This window comes from Lepidochelys kempii, chromosome 7 (genome assembly GCF_965140265.1).
Source record: "Lepidochelys kempii isolate rLepKem1 chromosome 7, rLepKem1.hap2, whole genome shotgun sequence".
Classification (NCBI taxonomy): domain Eukaryota; kingdom Metazoa; phylum Chordata; order Testudines; family Cheloniidae; genus Lepidochelys; species Lepidochelys kempii.
Window position 1 is genome coordinate 126,667,062 of NC_133262.1, and position 21,609 is coordinate 126,688,670.

General features: G+C 45.2%; 1 protein-coding gene across 13 annotated transcripts in view; it reads left to right on the forward strand.

Annotated features, from left to right (window-relative positions):
• The window catches only part of ALDH18A1 (aldehyde dehydrogenase 18 family member A1), a 79,330-nt gene extending 58,795 nt beyond the window's left edge, over positions 1 to 20,535 (forward strand). For 11 of the 13 annotated variants that reach the window (XM_073354712.1, XM_073354717.1, XM_073354710.1 and 8 more), the window contains 4 exons: positions 12,438 to 12,562; positions 16,256 to 16,400; positions 19,153 to 19,226; positions 20,340 to 20,534. In XM_073354712.1, the coding sequence (XP_073210813.1) occupies positions 12,438 to 12,562; positions 16,256 to 16,400; positions 19,153 to 19,226; positions 20,340 to 20,504 (509 nt within the window). In that variant the 3' untranslated portion in view covers positions 20,505 to 20,534. Of the gene's footprint in view, positions 1 to 12,437; positions 12,563 to 16,255; positions 16,401 to 19,152; positions 19,227 to 20,339 lie in introns of all 13 variants that reach the window. The other 2 variants (XM_073354706.1, XR_012160103.1) reach the window with 2 other exon arrangements.
• Positions 20,536 to 21,609: the final 1,074 nt, after the last annotated feature.

The window sequence follows — 21,609 nt, forward strand, 5'->3', positions numbered from 1 at the left end:
CCTGCTTCGAGCAGGGGGTTGGACTAGATGACCTTCTGGTGTCCCTTCCAACCCTGATACTCTATGATTCTATGATTTTAGCCCTAAAGTGATAAAGGCCCTTTTTCCTACAAGCTGAGAAGGAGTTCCCTCAGGTCAGTTATGGACACCTGAGTCCAATTAAATGCTGCCTGAGATCTTTAAAAGCCCTTGCTCTGGTTAGAGAGGGGGAGGAGAGACAAGCTGTTGCAGGGCTAGTGGCAGCAGGAAGACAGGCTTCTCCAGGAAGAGAGGATGCTCTCCTCCCTCGAGGGGGAAACCCCCAAAGCTGAGTGCCTGTTTAGGGGAAAGATTGACACCCTGGGGACAACAGCAAGATAACAGCACCCAAGCAAAGGGGGCAGGGAAAGGTATCCCCTTTTATTTTGTGTTTGTAAATTGGTTTCTTTTTTGTTTGCTGGAGGAACCCTCTTTGGGCCTGTCCTGAGGCCTACCTTGAAAGTACTTGTGATGAGTTGCCCCCCTTTTGGGGTGCCACCTTATGTACTGGGGTACCACTGAGCCTGCCTGTTCTACCAACCTGGGCTCCCACACCATCCTGCCAAGCCAGGCCCTCAAGCCTCCTATAGCACAAAAAGGGACACACCCAGCTGCAGAAAGACAGAAATGGAAACCAGTACTGCATGGGAAGGCTTTCAACTAAGGAATTACCTAGCACTCAAGTGCACTCCTGCTCTGGAGAGTAAACCCCAAATTGTCTTGTGTTGTGCTTCACCAAGAACTGTACTGTGTAAGCTAATTGAAATTTGCCCTCTGCCTCACTGTGGAGAGAGATATGCACAGCTTTTTGTATTACACAAACTGGGTTTAAAACAAAAATAAATTTATTAAGTACAAGAGGTAGATTTTTTTTCATAGATTCATAGATACTAAGATCAGAAGGGACCATTATGATCATCTAGTCCGACCTCCTGCACAACGCAGGCCACAGAATCTCACCCACCCACTCCTGCGAAAAACCTCTCACCTATGTCTGAGCTATTGAAGTCCTCAAATCGTGGTTTAAAGACTTCAAGGAGCAGAGAATCCTCCAGCAAGTGACCTGTGCCCCATGCTACAAAGGAAGGCGAAAAACTTCCAGGGCCTCTTCCAATCTGCCCTGGAGGAAAATTCCTTCCCGACCCCAAATATGGCGATCAGCTAAACCCTGAGTATGTGGGCAAGATTCACCAGCCAGATACCCAGGAAAGAATTTTCTGTAGTAACTCAGATCCCACCCCATCTAACATCCCATCACAGGCCATTGGGCCTATTTACCATGAATAGTTAAAGATCAGTTAATTACCAAAATCATGTTATCCCATCATACCATCTCCTCCATAAATTTATCGAGTTTAATCTTAAAGCCAGATAGATTTTTTGCCACCACTGCTTCCCTTGGAAGGCTATTCCAAAACTTCACTCCTCTGATGGTTAGAAACCTTTGTCTAATTTCAAGTCCAAACTTCCCAATGACCAGTTTATATCCATTTGTTCTTGTGTCCACATTGGTACTGAGCTTAAATAATTTAAAGTGATTATAAGGGATAGCCAACAGATCAAAGCAGATTACCTTAGTAAATAAAAACCACAAACTGATCTTAACACACTAGATAGGTTGGATATAAATTAGCAAATTCTCACTGTGAGTGATAAACAGGTTGGCAGACTCTTAAGTCGCAAGTTGCCTTGGCTTTCCCAGATTTTGATACACAGGCTAAAGATCCTTCTAACCTGGGACCTTCACTTCCCACAGTTCAGTCCTTGCCCCTCAGGTGTTTCCAGGTGTGTTGTTGCAGGGAGAGAGAGGTCCCCCCCTTAATGTCATTGTCCCCCCTTATATGATCTTCCCACTTGCTGGAAAGCTTTTTCGCTATGATCTGGGTCAAACAGTTCCCGTTGTGCAGTGCTGTCTCTGTGAAGTTTCTATTGTGCACAGTCCCTGGGGTAATCCTTGTACCTGTGTGCATGTCCTCAGTAAGCCATTAGCATTGTTTGGCATTTTTACTGTTGTACCTGAAAGGCTGATTGTGGGTGCTTTCAACCTCACAACATGTTTCAGTAACACGTACATAGCAAACTTTATAACTTCACATACAACAATAATACATACAATCCAATGAGATATTAATGTCTAGCAGATCAAGACTTTTAGAATGATACCTCACAAGACATACTTTCTACAATACATATCCTGATTACATGACAGTGGTGAATATTCGGGTGTCAGGGTATGTCAGTACTGGTAAGAGAATGCAGAGGGGGAAGACAAACACTGTCTAGAGTGGGGCTGATTTTAGCCCAGGCCCCACCACTGCCAGAGGGGAAAGTGAAAAGTCCAGCAAGACAGAGGAGGTGCCTTGACCCACATGGTGTCTGGAGTGGGATAGCTGGCACAGTGGACCATCCCAGGGCAAGGTGAATCATCTCAAAAATGTACAACATAGTGAGGGTGTTGGTGTAGGCCATGGCCGCGCAACAAGAGGCTACCAGGGTCCAGATGGCCACTCAACGGGAGTCGGTATGGCTACAGCAGAAAACAAATCAACTGCTGATGAGCCAGGCAACCCAGGATTGAGCCACCCTGCAGGAGGTCATGAATCTGCTGAAGGCTCTGACTGCTCTGACACATGGCCATAATGGGACTCAATCCCTAAGGGCCAGAAGTTACCTACCAAACATGACTATGGAAGATGATGTGGAGGCATATCTTTTCACCTTGGAAAAAACAGCCCTTCAGAAGGCCTGGCCACAAGACCAGTGGGCCAGTATCCTTGTCCCTTTCCTGGGAAGCCCAGAAGGCCGACTAGGACATGGCAGCGGAAGCTGCTACAGATTACACCCAACTGAAGGTTGAGGTCCTGGTGAGGTCTGGGGTTATGACAACTACAAGGGTCCAGGGGTTCCTGATGACTGGAGGTATCAGGACAGCAAAGCACTGAGGTCACAACTGTTCGACCTGATTCATCTAATTCGGAAATGGCTGTGCCCCGAGATCCACAACACAGAGAAGATTATAGAAGTCTTAGTGTTGGATGGGTTCATGAGAGGACTGTCATCAGACCTAAGAGGATGGGTTAGCCGAAATGACCGCTTCTGTTATGAAGATTTGGTTGCACTTGTAAAGAAGCATTTTAATGCTCAGGAAAGTTGCAGTGGGGGAGGTTTAGATTGGATATTAGGAAAAACTTTTTCACTAAGAGGGTGGTGAAACACTGGAATGCGTTACCTAGGGAGGTGGTAGAATCTCCTTCCTTAGAGGTTTTTAAGGTCAGGCTTGACAAAGCCCTGGCTGGGATGATTTAACTGGGAATTGGTCCTGCTTTGAGCAGGGGGTTGGACTAGATGACCTTCTGGGGTCCCTTCCAACCCTGATATTCTATGATTCTATGAAACTTTCTCAGACTACTGGGGAAGAGATGCAGTGGATCAAGAGGCCAGTCCCCTTCCTGAAGGCCCAGACTCCTGAAGGGTCAGGCAGAACTAGGTTGGGGAGTAAGGATGCTGGAGAGCGGCCTGAGGCTGCGAAGGGACTTGGGGAGAGAGGGTCGTGGGGTAAGAACCAATAGCTTAAAGAATAGGGGGATGCCCCAAGCTGTGTATAGATGTTATGCTTGTGGGAAACTAGGGCATATAGCAGCCCAATGTCCTAACATTGAGGAGCCTATGCAATGCAGTCTGGGTGATTGTGAAGACCCATGTGGCCTGATCAATCTCATGGGAGTCGTGATGACCCCACATAGATACACACAGCCAGTTAGGATGAATGGCATAGAGACCATTGCATTAGTGAATCCAGAAGCGCCATCATGCTGGTGTCGGGGGAAACCTAGTGGGGCAGAACCAGCTGTCTATGGCCAAATGCACAGGAATAACCTGTGTACGTGCGGCTATCAGTTACTATCTGACCATCCCTGTACAAATTGATGTTCAGGGGAATGCCACAAGGGTGAATGTCGGGGGTGGTCTGTGAGCTCCCATATGTGGTCCTCATAAGATGAGACTTCCCAGGGTTTGGAAACTTACTCCTAGTGGATGAGTCAGGAAGGTAGTGACCCCAGGATTGATACTGTAGCGAGCCCTCTCCTAGTTTTCTCTAAATTATCCCAGGACGTATTCTCTGCAGCAGAGAAGCTCTGGAAAACTAGGCAGTAAAGAAGGATGGACAAAAGATTGGGGGACCAGGATCTTGGCCCAGAACCAAAAGGCCGTCCAGCAGGCAGGAGGGTGACTCAGATAGTTGATGAACCGGAAGCTGGACCCAGTTCCGTGGCGATCAATCCTGTGTGTAAAACAGAAATAGGTCCCCTTGAATTTGAACATATTGGGCCCTCATTTAAGAATTTTGGCAGGACCCAGTCAATGAGCCACTGTACCACAATATTAGAAAAGAGGTAGCTGAGGTGAATAGAATCCCGATGAAGGGGAAAGCCAAAGGCCGAGGGCCTAGAGTGGTCCGAAGAGCAAGAAGTGGAGCAACTCCTGGTACCTCGAAGGCACCAGAGGGTAGTGTTGGACCTAGTCCACAGTCATTTGTTCGGAGGACATCTGGGGTAGATAAGACCCTTGATCGAATCCTGCGGAGGTTCTTTTGGCCAAGAGTTTGTATGGAGGTTGATATCGCGCCTCCTGCCCGGAATGCCAATTACATGGCCCACAACTGCACTTAAGGGCCTCTTTAGTACCTCTACCAATTATTGAAGGCCTGTTTGAGAGGATAGACATGGATCTGATAGACCCATTGGAGAAGTCAGCCAGGGGTCATCAGAGTGTGCTTGTTGTTCTGGATTATGCCACCTAAAACGCAGAAGCCACCCCCCTATGAAACACCGTGTCCAAGATGATAGCAAAGGAGTTTATTCAAATTTTCTCTAGGGTACGGATACCCAAAGAGATTTTGCCAGATCAAGGAACCCCTGTGCGTCAAAACTGATGAAGGATTTGTGTGCGATGCTCCACATACAGGTCCTGTGAAGCTTAGTCTACTGTCCACAGTCTGATGGTCTCATTGAATGCTCTAATGGGACACTGAAGAACATGATATGAAAAGTGGTGAGCCGGGACGGGAAAAATTGGGATACCTTACTACCTTACCTGATGTTTGCAATAAGGAAAGTTTCCCAGATTTCCACAGTGTTCCCCCTTCAAGCTGCTGTATGGTGGTCATCCCCATGGCATATAGGACATTGCCAAGGAGGACTGGGAAGAACAGCCTAACCAGGGGAGAAGCATAGAATCATAGAATATCAGAATTGGAAGAGACCTCAGGAGGTCATCTAGACCAATCCCCAGCTCAAAGCAGGGCCAACACCAACTAAATCATCCCAACCAGGGCTTTCTCAAACCAGGCCTTAAAAACCTCAAAGGATGGAGATTCCACCACCTCCCTAGGTAACCTATTCCAGTGCTTCACGACCCTCCTAGTGAAATAGTGTTTCCTAATATCCAACCTAGACCTCCCCCAGTGCAACTTGAGATCATTGCTCCTTGTTCTGTCAAGTGCCATCACTGAGAACAGCCGAGCTCCATCCTCTTTGGAACCCCCCTTCAGGTAGTTGAAGGCTGCTATCAGATCCCCACCCCCCCACACTCTTGTCTTCTGCTGACTAAATAAGCACAGTTCCCTCAGCCTCTCCTCGTAAGTCATGTGCCCCAGGTCCCAGGTTAACCATGGCCTCTGTAACTCCTACATCCAAGAGAGTTGGCTGTAGATAGCAAGTCCCTTGAGGAGTTGGATATTTTTCCATTCAGACAGGCACATTTGTGGTTTCTGCAGCACAGGAAAGTTTTCACTCTCTACTGTCTCATTCAGCACTAAGGGACTGAGAACCAAAGAGGCTGGTTCTCTGGGTAGAAGTCTTAAATACAAGCTACCCTGCAAAGCAGCGAAGTGTGATTTCCTCACCTGGGATGAATTCCTCTGGACCAGTTGCAGGAAGAAGCCACAAAGGAAGTTAAGGCTAAGGGATGATAAACGACAAAACATGCCTTATAGACTGCACCTAGTGATTACTGGCACTACAGCTAAATCAATAGCCATGACAGATACCATATAACAGTCTTCATGGCTGCAATTAGTGGTTTGCCAAGAGTTCCAAACAATAGAAGATCAGAATTAGGTTAATGGCAATAAAAGACTGCAGGGCTGCATTGAGAGCATCAGGCCTTTAATGCAGCATGTGCCAAGAAACTTACCTCAACCGTCATGTACTAGCTCCAAGGAGCACTTTTTTCCTTTAAAAACAATGTTCTGGCCAAAGTATCCCAGAAGCAGTCTGCTGATTCCCCAGAAGAGGGATGGGCTCTACAGCTAGAGGTCAGACTCTGCACTGGCTGCTGAACCGTACCTTGGGTTCATGAGGGGACTCACATCACTGCTTTCTCTTTCCTATCCTTTCCTTTTTACTTTATGTCCATGACCTGGAATTATCGCTAATTCATTAAAAGGGCTAATCCATTCAGCTTCACTCCATAATCCCCCTCATGGGAAAATGCTGCAGGATGAGGTCCTTCTGCAGTGCAGGGTTGAAGGCATTCTCTTCACATACATACAGTAGAGTTCTCTTCACCAGAATAAAAGATGTGTTGAGCGGGTGCTTTCCCCACCCTGCTCCTAAGGGGGGAGTCAAAACTTACCCTTTTGGAGTTGCTTCATTATCAGAAATTAACCGTACAGATCAGTTCATACAGGTTCCCCAGACTTATACCTTAGGGCTGCTGAACCACAAACTATGCCATCTCTCTAGAGCCACTCTTGCCTTCCTTGTACCCAGATAGTGGAAGTCATCTCTGCGAAACAGCAGAACCCACAGAACTCTTTCCCTGCAAGATCAGTATTTGCTCACAGGGTCAGATGTTTTAGTCAAATGCAGCCAGCCTGAATGTTAAACATTAATGGTGACTTGCAGAAGGAGATCATAGAATATTAGAGTTGGAAGAGACCTCAGGAGGTCATCTAGTCCAATCCCCTGCTGAAAGCGGGACCAACACCAACTAAATCATCCCAGCCAGGGCTTTGTCAAGCTGGGCCTTAAAAACCTCTAAGGATGGAGATTCCACCACCTCACTAGGTAACCCATCCCAGTGCTTCACCAGCCTCCTGGGGAAATACTGTTTCCTAATATCCAACCTAGACCTCCCGCACTGCAACTTGAGACCATTGCTGCTGCTTCTCTCTTCTGCCACCGAGAACAGCCAAACTCCATCCTCTTTGGAACTCCCCTTCAGGTAGTTGAAGGCTGCTGTCAAATCCCCCGTCACTCTTCTCTTCTGCAGAACCCCAATTCCCTCAGCCTCTCCTCGTTAGTCATGTGCCCCAGCCCCCTAATCATTTTCGTTGCCCTCCGCTGGACTCTCTCCAATATGTCCACATCCCATCTGTAGTGGGGGGACCAAAACTGGATACAGTACTCTAGGTGTGGCCTCACCGGTGCCGAATAGAGGGGAATAATCACTTCCCTCAATCTGCTGGCAATGCTCCTACTAATACAGCCCAATATGCCGTTGCCCCTCTTGGCTACAAGGGCACACTGCTGACTCATATCCAGCTTCTTGTCCACTGTAATCCCCAGGTCCTTTTCTGCAGAACTGCTGCTTAGCCAGTTGGTTCCCAACCTGTAGCAGTTCATGGGATTCTTCCTTCCTAAGTGCAGGACTCTGCACTTGTCCTTGTTGAACCTCATCAGATTTCTTTTGGCCCAGTCCTCCAATTTGTCTAGGTCACTCTGGACCGTATCCCTACCCTCCAGCATATCTACCTCTCCCCCCAGCTTAGTGTCATCTGTGAACTGGCAGAGGGTGCAATTCATCCCATCATCCAGATCATTAATAAAAATGTTGAACAAAACTGGCCCCAGGACTAACCTCTGGGGCACTCCGCTTGATACCGGCTGCCAACTAGACATCAAGCCGTTGATCACTACACGTTGAGCCCAACAATCTAGCCAGCTTTCTATCCACCTTATAGTCCATTCATCCAATCCATACTACTTTAACTTGCTGGTGAGAATACTGTGGGAGACTGTATCAAAAGCTTTGTTAAAGTCAAGTGTGTCAAAGCTCTGTCCTTGCCTCCGTGGGTCCCGCGTTTCCTGGTGGATTTCGCTAGCCTCAGAGGCTCACCATGACCCTGCACATAACCCTTCTCTCTCTCTAGAGACAAGGGTCACAGTCTATTGAGCCATTTTCATCATAAGCCAGCGAGGGAGGTGAGAAGTTATCCTTCCTTGCACAGTCTCTGTTGTCTCCCAGTCTCAGTGATTAATCAGGGGGCAAAGGTGGGGGCGGGGAGCCTGGGCCCACCCTCTACTCCAGGCTCCTGCCCAGGGACCCTAATAGTATCAACTATGGTAGCTGACCTTTTAGAAACATGACATGTACAATTCCTTGGGCTACTTCCCCCACAGCAGCCCTCACTTCCTCAAGCTCCACTTCACTCTTACCTCAGGGCCTCCTTCCTTGTGCCTGATATGGTGTGTACTACTCAGCCTCTCCAACAGCACAACTTCCTCCCACAACTCCTGACATGCACACCCACCAGACTAACTGGGAGGCTTTTAACTAGTTTCAGCCAGCCCCTGATTGGCTTCAGGTGTCCCAATCAACCTAGCCTTCTCCCTGCCTTCTGGAAAGTTCTTAATTGGCCCCAGGTGTCTTAATTGACCTGGAGCAGCTGCCATTTCATTTATCCTGGTACCAGGGATTTGTTTAGCGTGGAGCTAATATATCTATCTCCCACTACTTTCCTATAGCCATCTGGCCTTGCCCCGTCACACAAGATATATCACATCCACCACTTTCCCCATATCCACAGAGCCAGTTATCTCATCATAGAAGGCAATCCGGTTGGTCAGGCATGACTTGCCCTTGGTGAATCCATGTTGACTGTTCCTGATCACCTTCCTCTCCTCCAAATGCTTCAAAATGGATTCCTTTAGCACCTGCTCCATCATTTTGCCAGAGACTGAAGTGAGACTGTAGTTCCCTGGCTTCTGTTTCTTCCCTTTTTTAAATATGGGCACTATATTTGCCTTTTCCCAATTATCCGGGATCTCCCCTGATCACCACAAATTTTCAGAAATAATGGACAATGGCTCTGCAATCACATCAGCCAACTCCCTCAACACCCTCGGATGCATTAGTTCTGGACCCATGGACTTGTGCGTGTCCAGCTTTTCTAAATAGTCCTTAACCTGTTCTTTCACCACTGAGGGCTGCTCACCTCTTCCCCATACTGTGTTGCCCAGTGCAGCAGTCTGTGACCTGACCTTGTCTGTGAAGACTGAGGCAAAAAAAGCATTGAGTACTTCAGTTTTTTCCACATCATCTGTCACTAGGTTGCCTCCCCCATTCAGTCAGGGGCCCACACTTTCCCTGACCATGTTCTTGGTGCTAACATATCTGTAGAAACCCTTCCTGTTATCCTTCACATCCCTTGCTAGCTGCAACTCCAGTTGTGCCTTGGCCTTCCTGATTACACCCCTGCATGCTCTAGTAATATTTTTATACTCCTTCCTAGTCATCTGTCCAAGTTTCCACGTCTTGTAAGATTCCTTTTTGAGTTTAAGCTCACCGAAGGTTTCACTGTTAAGCCAAGCTGGTCACTTCCCATATTTGCTGTTCTTTCTGCACATCGGGATGGTTTGTTCCTGTGCCCTTAATAAGGCTTCTTTAAAATACAGTCAGCTCTCCTGGACTCCTTTTCTCCTCATATTCGCCTCTCTGGGGATCCTGCCCATCAGTTCCCTAACGGAGTCAAAGTCTGCTTTTTCTGTCCAGGGTCTGTATTTTGCTACTCTTTTCTTCCTTTTATGAGGATCGTGAACTCAACCCTCTCATGGTCACTGCTGCCTAGGTTACCACCCACTTCTGCTTCCCCTACCAATTCTTCCCTGTTTGTAAGCAGCAGGTCAAGAGGAGCATGGCCCCTAGTTGGTTCCTCCAGCACGTCATTGATCATGTGATGCAGATGCAGGACCAAATAGCCCAAGTCACTCCCAACGTGTGGGAACACCTGGAAAGAGTAAAGGAGGCTCGACAGATCTATTATAATCACTAAGCAAAGGTTCAGAAATTCTGGACAGGAGATCAGATAATGGTACTAGTACCCACAGCTGAAAGCAAGCTCCTGGTCAGATGGCAGGGGCCCTATGAAGTAATAGAAGCCATCGGAGAGGTTGACTAAAAGATTTTACAGCCCGATTGCCAAAAGCAGGAGCAGATATACCATATCAACATATTGAAACCCTGTCAAGACAGAGAAGCTTATGTGGGTGCCTTAAAGACGCCACGTGAAGAAAATAAACTTCAGGGACAGGTGAGAATATCCATGGAATTGACCCCTGGACAATGTGTGGAAGTCATCAAAATGATTGAATGCAATAGATCCATTGTTTTCCTTCCTGTAGTCTTACAGAGCCTTTTAGAAATCAGTTAACCCTAATGCTACCTATAGCCATCACCCACTCATAAACAACTGGAAGTTCCAGCAATATGAATAAAGTAACACAGAAACTCCTTCATTCTTCACAGGGGACATTTAATTTTTGTTATGGCAGTCATTACTACTGTACAGAACACCAATTAAACACTTAGGCTAGTCCTCATGGCACCTATGAAGTAGGGAAGTGTCGCTATCCTCACTTTATAGATGGGAAACTGAGGCACAGAAAAATTAGTTACTTGCCAGGATCACATAGGGAATCTATGGCAGAGCTGGGAATTTGAACTCTGATTTCCTGAGTCCCAGTCCACTGTTGTGGTTAAGGCACTCTTTCCATTTGCTAGGAGTTGAGGGAACTAGAAATTAATGTCAGCAGCATATCTCGTGTACAGCCCCACATGCTGTCTGGAAATTTAACATAAACAATAACATATTCTAAGATATCGAAACAACTGTTTGGAGCTCAGAAACTAGATGCTGTGGAAAAAATGACTTTTTAGAGGTCCTCAATCCTTTCCAGAGAGCTACTTTAAGAACCCCAATTTCATTTATAGATCTTTCTCTGTATCACATTGAACCTCTGTCTGATTGATTGTTTTTTATATAAACACACACCCCACAGACCACCCTAGCTAGAACAATTCACTGGCACATATTACAGCAAGTAATGGTCGTTACAGAAAGGAAAAGTGAATTAACACTTCTAGACTTCTTTCCTTCTTGAGAACTGTAGCACTTACCATGCCATATGCAAATAGTTTATTAATGCCTTTTACCATAATTACAGGGCAAAAGCTAAAATCCTTAGCAGGGAACTATACACATGCAGTTTTTCTATAGAATATAGCTACATGTACATGTTGGATGGTGATCAGTGAATATGGCAGAGGTGCGATATTTAGTTCTATGCTCATGAGAACAAAAGTAAAGGGAAAAGATGGGGATGCTACAATTGCTATCAGTCAACTAAAAATTAAAAATAACTAACTTTACCTTTTCTGCTGCATATCACTGTATTCAACCCTAGCTCCTGTCTCTTTCATTGCATGTTGTTCAGCCTCTAGAGCAGGGGTGGGCAAACTTTTTGGCCCAAGGGCCACATCGGGGTTGCGCAACTGTATGGAGGGCTGGGTAGGGAAGGCTGTGCCTCCCCCAACAGCCTGGCCCCTGGCCCCTATCTGCCCCCTCCCACTTCCTGCCCCCCTCAGAACCTCCAACCCCCCCCTGCTTCTTGTCCCCTGACCGCCCCCTCCTGGGACCCCCTGCCCCTAACCATCCCCTGGAACCCCACCCCCTATCTAACCCCCACTGTCCCCTGACTGCCTCAACCCCCGTCCACACCCCCACCCCCTGACAGACCCCCCGGGACTCCCATGCCTATCGAACCTCCGCCCCGCTCCCTGTCCCCTGACCACGCCCCTCCACCCCAAGAACCTCCACCCCATCCAGCTGCTTCCTGTCCTATGACTGCCCCCCCGGGACCCCCTGCCCCTTATCCAACCCTCCTGTTCCCCGCCCCTTACCATGCCACTCAGAGCAGCAGGAACTCGCAACCCAGCTGCAGCCAGCCACGCCGCCACGCTGTCCAGCAGGAGTGGCGGGCCAGAGTGTTGGTGGCGCGGCAAGGTGAGGTTGCGGGGGAGGGGAGACAGCAGGGGAGGGGCCGGTACCACAGAATATCTGGGGGTATCCTATATTTGTTCCTGAATTAGTGGCTTTTTTTTCAAGTTTAACTTTGTCATAGTTCAATGACCCATGTATATTGGCACTCTTGGGAATAGCACCTACTGTTACTTAAAGCCTACAGCCTCATAAGATGCATGCACTGGGAAGCATACAGTGCTCTCTTGCAGTGGAGAATGTTCAGTGCCCAAGTCTGTATAAAGAAGTTTAGTTTCCCAACCTTTCCCGAGTTCCTTTCCCCTAAATTTCAGAGTCCAAGGTTGTATAGAGCTAACTTAACAAATTTCCATTTCAGGGCTCTTTGACAGTCCTCCAGGGTCAGATGATGCGAAGCTCATTGACATATTTTACCCTGGAGATCAGCAGTCTGTGACATTTGGAACCAAATCCCGGGTAGGGATGGGAGGAATGGAAGCCAAGGTAGGAGAAGCTTGAAGCCTGTGCTGCTTTGTTCTTCATAGGGAGAAATCAATGTTCTGCAATGGTATGAGGTTCCATTTACCTTTCTCCTGAGCCCTGTTTTAGGCCCATTTGAATAAAAATGTATTTTACACTATTCTCTTGCATCACATATTGAATTTGACCAGTTTCATCTGCCTCCTTCCTGTTTTGATACATGTTGCCTGCTCCTAAAGGAGAAGATTGGGAATGTCAAGGTTCCTTCCCCACTCTGAACTCTAGGGTACAGATGTGGGGACCTGCATGCAAGACCCTCTAAGCTTATTCTTACCAGCTTAGGTTAAAACTTTCCCAAGGTACAAACTTTGCCTTATCCTTGAACCGTATGCTGCCACCACCAAGCGTTTTAAACAAAGAACAGGGAAAGAGCCCACTTGGAGACGTCTTCCCCCAAAATACACCCCTAAGTCCTACATCCCCTTTCCTGGGGAAGGCTTGATAAGAATCCTCACCAACTGGTACAGGTGAACACAGACCCAAACCCTTGGATCTTAAGAACAATGAAAAATCAATCAGGTTCTTAAAAGAAGAATTTTAATTAAAGAAAAGGTAAAAGAATCACCTCTGTAAAATCAGGATGGTAAATACCTTACAGGGTAATCAGATTCAAAACATAGAGAATCCCTCTATGCAAAACGTTAAGTTACAAAAAGACACAAAAACAGGAATATTCATTCCATCCAGCACATCTTATTTTACCAGCCATTAAAAGGAAATCTAATGCATTTTTAGCTAGATTACTTTCTAACTTAACAGAAGTTCTGAGGCTGCCTTCCTGATCTGTTCCCGGCAAAAGCATCGCACAGACAGACCAACCCTTTGTTCTCCCCCCCTCCAGATTTGAAAGTATCTTGTCCTCTCATTGGTCATTTGGGTCAGGTGCCACTAGGTTACCTTAGCTTCTTAACCCTTTACAGGTGAAAGGGTTTGCCTCTGGCCAGGAGGGATTTTATAGCACTGTATACAGAAAGGTGGTTACCCTTCCCTTTATATTTATGACAGGGAGTTTTAGTCCTCTGTATACCTATTTATATCCTATTACAGAAGGATTAAATACCCACCCACGCATCTACCCCTTTCCCTTGGTGGGGGTTGGAGGCAACTCCTGAGCCTTCTGCTCTCCCCCCACACACACACACACACTGGAGATAAGTGGATTGCAGGATCCTTGGGGCAGGGACTTGTTTTTTGCTTCTAAGTGCCATACACATGACACTCAAATATCCATTACTATGAATGCATGAGTGTGGTGGATTTTATGAGACATCTAGACAAAAGTTGAATGAATGCTGAAAAGAAGTCCATTGTTATGGTTTATATTAATACCAATTACTTTATTAGGTGTTCGGGAGATTTCCTAAAATCTGCAGTAAATGTTGATTATTAGGAAAAAGGCTCAAGTCCAATGCCTCTACAGTACCGTTATCTAAAATGGTTGTAGTTCCATATGAAGGGCTGGCTAGATAAGGTGAACTTCAGAGTCTCAATGTATGAATGAAAAGATGGTGTAAAGAGGAGGGTTTTAATGTTAATATAACACAAACTTTGGAGAGCTTATATAAAAATGAATTCCACCTCAACCAAAGGTGTCTGTCTTCTTGCATAGAACTTAAATTAGGAGCCCAGAGAAAGCTGTCAAGTGCAAAGGAGCACTCATTGTGTACAAGGGCACCTTTTGGGGATATCCCTATTTTAAAAGGCAAGTCTGAATCTCCTGGTAAAGGATTGGATTTTAATTACACCTGAAATGATTAGATGAATTGAGATCAGAAGTATGTTCTGGAAAAGCTATACGGTGCCAGAGGAATGGGTTAAATAAAAGTAGACTTGTGATCAAAACAATACTATACATGTCTGTATATTAATGTGAGAATCTTAAAAACAAAAATAAGCAAACTAGACAGTCTAGAAGGTGGAAGAGGAACTTGACATAATAGGCATATGTGAAATGTGGAATCCCCCAAGTCAAGGGGGCACTGTAGTACTGGCCTGTAAATTATGCAGGAAAGTGGCAGAGGCGAGAAAGCAACCAGGTATCTGGAAAATTCCATAGAATAAAAGTTTCTTCCATGAGGAGGACCATACACCACAATCTGTAGGGATACAAATACCAAGTAATAATACAAATATACTGGTATGGTTATGCTACTGGCATTCTAATCAGGAAGGGAATGAGGGAGATTAGAGACAATTAAATATAATAAAGCTGTAATAGATGACTTAGATACCATATATGAATAGGGCAGATGTCGCAGTGAGATAAGGTTTCAGAGAAGGCATTTCTTGATACTTTAAACGATTACCCTCTATAGAGTACATGAGGAGAGACTATTCTTGGCTTAGTTCTAAGCAGTGTGCAGGAGCTGGTAAAAGAAGTAATTATAATTGACCCATAATGTAATGTTGACCACTGTATAATTAAATGCTTTAGAGGGATCATAGAAAATCCAGCACTGTGACATTAACTTCAGAAAGGAAACTTAAAACAAAAAAATTGAGGAAGCACATCAAAAAGGTCTTAAAATCAAAAGTGAGGAAATTAAAGTCTTCAGACTTGGCATTGGAGCCCCCTGAGCAGAAAGGAGGAAGGCAAGAAAAATGAAAACTTAGCCCTAGGGGGACAAACAGCATGAAGTATAGCAGGTGAAACACGGGATAGAAATCAGAAGGCCACAAAGCATTTTGAATAGCAATTACCAAAGGCATAGAAACAACAAGAAATTCTTTATATTGGAAGCAGGAGGCCCATGAGAGAATTGTTGGATCCACTGGACTCCACTCAAGTACAGAAATCTATTCATATTTACTATTGTTGTGCCTAGGGCCCAACCAAGAACCAGGACCCAATTGTTCTAGACAAACAGAATAGTAGTCATTGCCCCAAAAAGCTTGCAATCTAAATAGACTGCATCATTCTTTATCAGTGGGTGTTGAGATGAAATAAGGTTTCCAAAGATATGTTGCCCAGATGTTAACTATCCAAGATTCCTGAATGTGTTCAGGAATGAAGTGGCTGAGCTGTTCACAAATGTTCAATCTCTCATTAAAATAATGTACTCCCTGGAAAATAGTAAATTTTTGTCTTTGCCATTAAAAATTCACTAGCAGCAATTCTGAGAATTAAATACCAATTATCCTCTTATCTATACCAGGAAAAATTGGTTGAAACTATCATTTGAAAAAATAGAATTATAAACACCTAAATTATGACACGATGGAGACAAGCCAGGGTAGCTTCAGCAAAGGAAAGGTATGCCTCTTTAATCTACTAGAATACTTTAAGCATGGTAACAAAATAGTGGATGCAGGAGAAGTTGATAGACTTATCTGTATTTTCAAAAAGCCTTTGACAGAGTTTCTCACCGTAGACTGTTAAGGAAACTTAAACTACAGTCATGAGTTAGAAACTAGCCAAGGAACAGAATACAAAGCAGGAATAAGTGACCTGGTTTCAAAATTAATTACTTAGATTGTGGTACCTCCTATATGTTTCCAAATGTATTAAGAGCAGATGGCCCCTGCTTAAAATTTACAGTCTAAAAGACCAAAGATAATCAAGATGGAGATGATTATTAAGAATAGAGTTCAAGAGCCAGAAGAATGCTTGCTAGGTATTGAGATTTTTCCCAGGACTAGCTTTATCCTGCCTTGTAGGTGAAGGCCGCTCTATGGGCCCTCCAAGGTGGCACCTCTGTAGTGATCGCAAATGGAACCCATCCAAAGATCTCTGGCCATGTCATCACAGACATTGTGGAGGGGAAAAAAGTTGGGACTTTTTTTTCAGAGGTAAAACCTGCAGGTAAGTTGGTATTTGGAATTTTGAGATTGGGATTGGGTGGAGGATGATAGAGTGGGGTAGGCTTTCTGGGAGTAATGCTTGCTTTATAGCTGTAAGATAACTGGAAAAATGTGCTTTGAGTCCATTGGAAACAGACATTTTTAAAGTTGTTTGCAGTGTTGTAGCCTTATTGGTCCCAGGATATTAGAGAGTCAGGTCCTGAAGAAGAGTTGTGTAGTTTGAAATTCTGTCTCTTTCCCCAACAGAAATTGGTCCAGTAAAAGATATTACCTCACCCACCTTGTCTCTCTATTTGTAAAAGTTTGAATGCTGATCTCCATGTTTCCAATTACCAGGCTCTCCTGGCCAAATGTTTTTTTTTTTTTTGGTTTGGTTTTGTTTTTTAAATTCATTCTAAAGACAAGTTACCCCACGAGGTTAGAATCTTCCCATGGAAGATTCCTCAGATTTCAGTCACTGTAGCAATTGCACCGCAGCACATCTCAGGTGGGATAGTTCTACCATCTTCCTGTATCTAGACAACTGGCTTCTTACAGGCATGATATGTCCAGAAGTCCTAGCATCGACCTTATTGATGCTTCGTCTCCTAGCATATCTTGGAATCTCTGAAACTGGAAAAGACTATTCTGGCTCCTACCCAGGCTATAGCTTTCATAGGAGAAACCTTAGACTCAGTCAGGGCAAAGGCATATCTGCCTATGTACAGATTCCAAGCCAAAAGCAAACTGATAGATCAGGTTATGCACAACCCTTGGACATGATCTCAATTTGCCTTTTAGATCACGTGGTGTCATGTACTTGCATAATGCTGTTCACCAGTCTCCACCTCTGCTACCTTCAGGTTTAGCTTCTAACAGTATATACACACGGCAAGAAAACACATCATGTCCACTGTAGTGACAATCCCCATCAAGCTAAAAACCTCTCTGACCTGGTGGAAAGACTCCGTACAAGTGTGCACGGTCAGTCCTTTCCTATCCACCACACCCGACAGGAGAATAATCACAGACACCTTTTCGTTAGGGTGAGTGGTTCACTTGGATGATCGCACAGCACAGGGCATTTGAACGCCCTTAGAAACCAGGATGCACATACATCTTCTGGAACTCAGAGCAGTCTGAGAAGCATGCATGGGCATTTTTATCATTAATGCAGACTCATCATGTTCTCATCTCAGATAACCCAACAACTGTATTCTACATAAACAGGGACACCCAAGATCCATTCCCCTGAGTATAGAAATGGTCAGTTTATGAAACTGACATATATCACAGGAATCCAGAACTCTTTGGCAGACAACTTCAGCAGTCAATTCGCTACTAACTGCAAGTGGGAGCAACACAGCTCAGTGGTGAACAGTATCTTCGCTCAGTAGGGAACACCTACTTGTTACCTGTTCAACTCCCAATCAAACAGGTCTCCTACTCCCTTGGACAGTCCATTTGAACTGTGCCTTTCCTCCTAGCGCTCTGCTTTCTCAAGTCCCACAAAAGATTAGATAGGACCAAGCACAAGTCATTTTAATTGCGCCCAAATGGCCAAGGCAGTTCTGGTTCCCTGGTCTCTTGCATGTGTGACCATTATGATCATTTAGTCTGACCTTCTGCAGACTACAGACCATATACCTTCACCTAGTGATTAGCCTATGTGTGGCTGAACTAGAACATATCTTTTAGAAAGACATTCAGCTTTGATTTAAGGGACTTCAGGTGGTGGTGAACTTGTCGTATTCCTTGGTGATCTGTTCCAACAGTTATCCTTACCATTTAAAACTTTGTCTTATTTCCATTTTGAACTTTACTTACTTCAACTTCCAGCCATTGCAGCATGTTTTGCCTTTGGCTGCTAGATTAATCTTCTGGATAGGAGCCCTCCCTATTTAACTAATAGACCATGATTTAAATTGCCTTTTCACCTTCTTGTCAATTAGCTAAATAGACTGAGCCCCTCAAGTTTCTCATCTTAAGACATGTTTTCCAGAGCATGATTCATTTTGGGAGCTCTTCTCTGAAACTTCTGCAATATGGACACCAGAACTGGGCCCATTATTTGAATAGTAGTCTCGCCAATGCTGTATAGAGAGGTAATATAGTCTCCCAATCCTACTTGATATTCATAGAATCATAGAATAGATTCCAGGAGCCCTAATGGTCTCCTTTGCACCAACCCCCAGTCAACACTCTGCTTTGTTACATCTAATTAGGAATGATAGAGACTTGGCATAAGTGAAGAAAAGAGGTGCTTTTCGGTGTGAGAGATATTATCTGGGTAGGTTGAGAAATGAAATTATTTATAATGTTAGAAACTTGTAGGCTCTGAGCAAGTGGGTTGCTGGGTTGGGACACTGTAATAGATTGGGAAGACTAGACTATCTGCTTTTGGATTATTTTCAATTGTGGATTTTGTTTACAGGTTTTATAGCATCTTATGGTACTGGATTTACTTAGAAATAATTTTCCGCCTTTTCATTTTTGCTTATGGATCCTCAAGTTTGTGTGTGTGTGTGTGTTCGTTCCTGATGTAACTTCTTTGCATCAGAACATAAATTTGCTTCCTGAATGTGCATTTTTACCTGAATACATGTGAGCCACGTGCTTACTTTCTCATGCGTTGTGGGGTAAGATAGGAGGGTTTTGACCATTGTTACTTTCTCATCTGTTTGGGTTTGTGTGTGAGGGGTGTGTTTGACTTTAACATGCTCTGAGCTTGGGGCATGGATGATGTGAACTGCACAAACTCTTGTGGTTTTCAGGCCCTACGGTAGAGCAGCAAGGTGAAATGGCTCGAGCTGGAGGCAGGGCCCTAGCGGCGCTACAGCCTGAACAGGTAATATGCCAGTGTGGCTTCATTTATGTATTAGAACTTACAGTTACACTGCATGTTTCACAATAAATACCTAAGACGGGTTCCTGCTCCAAAGAGCTCATGTTCTCACCTGTCTGTCAGTCTGTCATTTAGATTGTAACATACCGCATGAGAGGGAGGGGTGAAGAAGGATGTGGTCTACTGAAATGTAATTAGGAAATTTTGTACATTTGAACCATCAGGTTTATATGGATCTAATTATTTTAAATGCAGGTATTGGCATGTAGAGGATGCCACAGAAGAATTATTGGAGTGAACTGCCCCAATTGCTCTTAGTGAGAGGATACTTAAACCGCCCAAAAGGGAGCAGCTGCATGCGATCTACCATTCAGTTTACCACTGCATTGCAGCTGGGTTGGGTAGAGGGAGGCACTATGTAGAGCAGTGGTTCTCAAAGCCAGTCCGCCGCTTGTTCAGGGAAAGCCCCTGGTGGGCTGGACCAGTTTGTTTACCTGCTGCGTCCGCAGGTTTGGCCGATCGCGGCTCCCCTTGGCCGCGGTTCACCGCTCCAGGCCAATGGGGTCTGCGTGAAGTGGCGTGGGTCAAGGGACGTGCTGGCCGCCCTTCCCGCAGCCAGTGGGAGCTGTGATCGGCTGAACCTGCGGACACGGCAGGTAAACAAACTGGTCTGGCCTGCCAGGGGCTTTCCCTGAAGAAGCAGCGGACCGGCTTTGAGAACCACTGATGTAGAGCAAGGCAGCTGCTGACACAGAGGCAGGGGGCATCTTGTTGTTGGTTAGGCAGGAAAGCAGAGACCTGCCAGGCAAAATACAGGAAAGGCCAGAAGCCAGAACTGCAGGCTGAACTGTGTACTCCAACCAGTAGCAAGGGGTAAACTATGAACAGGTAGCTGTCTGAGGTATGCTGAAAGAAAAGGAGTACTTGTGGCTAACCAATTTATTTGAGCATAAACTTTCGTGAGCTACAGCTCGCTGGAGGCCAAGTGCAGGAGCCAGAGAAGAAAGAGTCCAGAGGTATTAAATAAGAAGTGGGGGTTGGGGAGACCACGAGCCTGAGTACCCTGAGTCATTTGGCTTCTATGATAACCATACAGGATTTATTTTCTGTCTGCAGAGAGCAGAGATTATCTATCATCTAGCTGACCTGTTAACTGACCAAAGAGAAGAAATTCTATTGGCCAATAAAAAGGACTTGGAAGAGGCTGAAAGTAAAGGTAATGTATTAATAGAGCTAGTAAGCTTAAATATATGTAGATGTCATGCATCTATGTGGGTTTGAACAGAAGGAGAAAAGTGGGATGGGAACTCTGATTCAGGGATTGAGGGATTTGGGAACTAACTTTCATAGTGTAATGACTGTCATCTTGGTTGTCACAGAGGGTCAAGCCTGGGATCTTGAGAGCTGAAACCATGGGTCCCTACAGCTTGGGCTAAAGGACAAGGTCCCCCAGAAGGGAGTTGTAGAAGATTCATGTCCTCTGGATCAGACAGAGGGCTTGTAACACACTGAACAGTACATGATAAAAACTGTTTAGTGCTCCAGGTTGTCAGGAGAGAGAGTCTGGCTGTGGAAATGCATGTAGTGAGCACCTCGTGTTTCATTGCAGTGACTACTCTGGTCTCTTTCTGGGTTTGTTAAAACGGTATGTTCTGCCCCTGTCGGGGAGAGTACTTTGTCTCCTCTTGTGGTCAAACTGCGTGTGATTGATGATGTGTTCCAAAAAGAGAGACATCCACTTCTTAACAAGGAAGTGTCTATTGTATTCAGGCTGCTTGTATCATAAACTTAATTCTGGTATATCAGATTAATGCATTGAAAAGTCTTGGAGGGCATTTTGGGTGGGGGACGATGCACAATGTGACAACTTACTCCTGTGTTCTTTTCAAAGGATGTTCAGAGTGACCTGCAAAGGGGGGAAATGGGCTTGTGCCTGGTTTTGTTTCTTTATGGTGTTTTGTAACAGGGGCAATGGCCACTTAAATGAAATTGGGTCCAGCTCTCCTGCTCCAAGTCCATGTGTGCTCCAGTTTAATGTAACGAGGAGGACAGGCTGCCCTAGGGAGTTATAAATGAGTGGGAAAGTTCAGAATCCAGAGACAGGGAGCTCAGAACTTGGAGTCCTGAGTCCAAAGAGTAGAGAGCTCAGAAGAAGAGCAGTGCTTCAGGGAAGGGATGCCCCTGAAGGAGGGATGTTGAGAGTTCCCTAGTTGTGCAGTGGATCCAGATCAGGCTGGTGAAAGCAGAATAAACTCTGGCAAGTGAAGTGTACAAGTATAATTAGGCAGACCAAAAAGGAATTTGAAGAGGAACTAGCAAAATACACACATAACAGCAAAAAAAATTTTGTATAAAAGAAGCAGAAAGCCTGCCAAACAATCAGTGG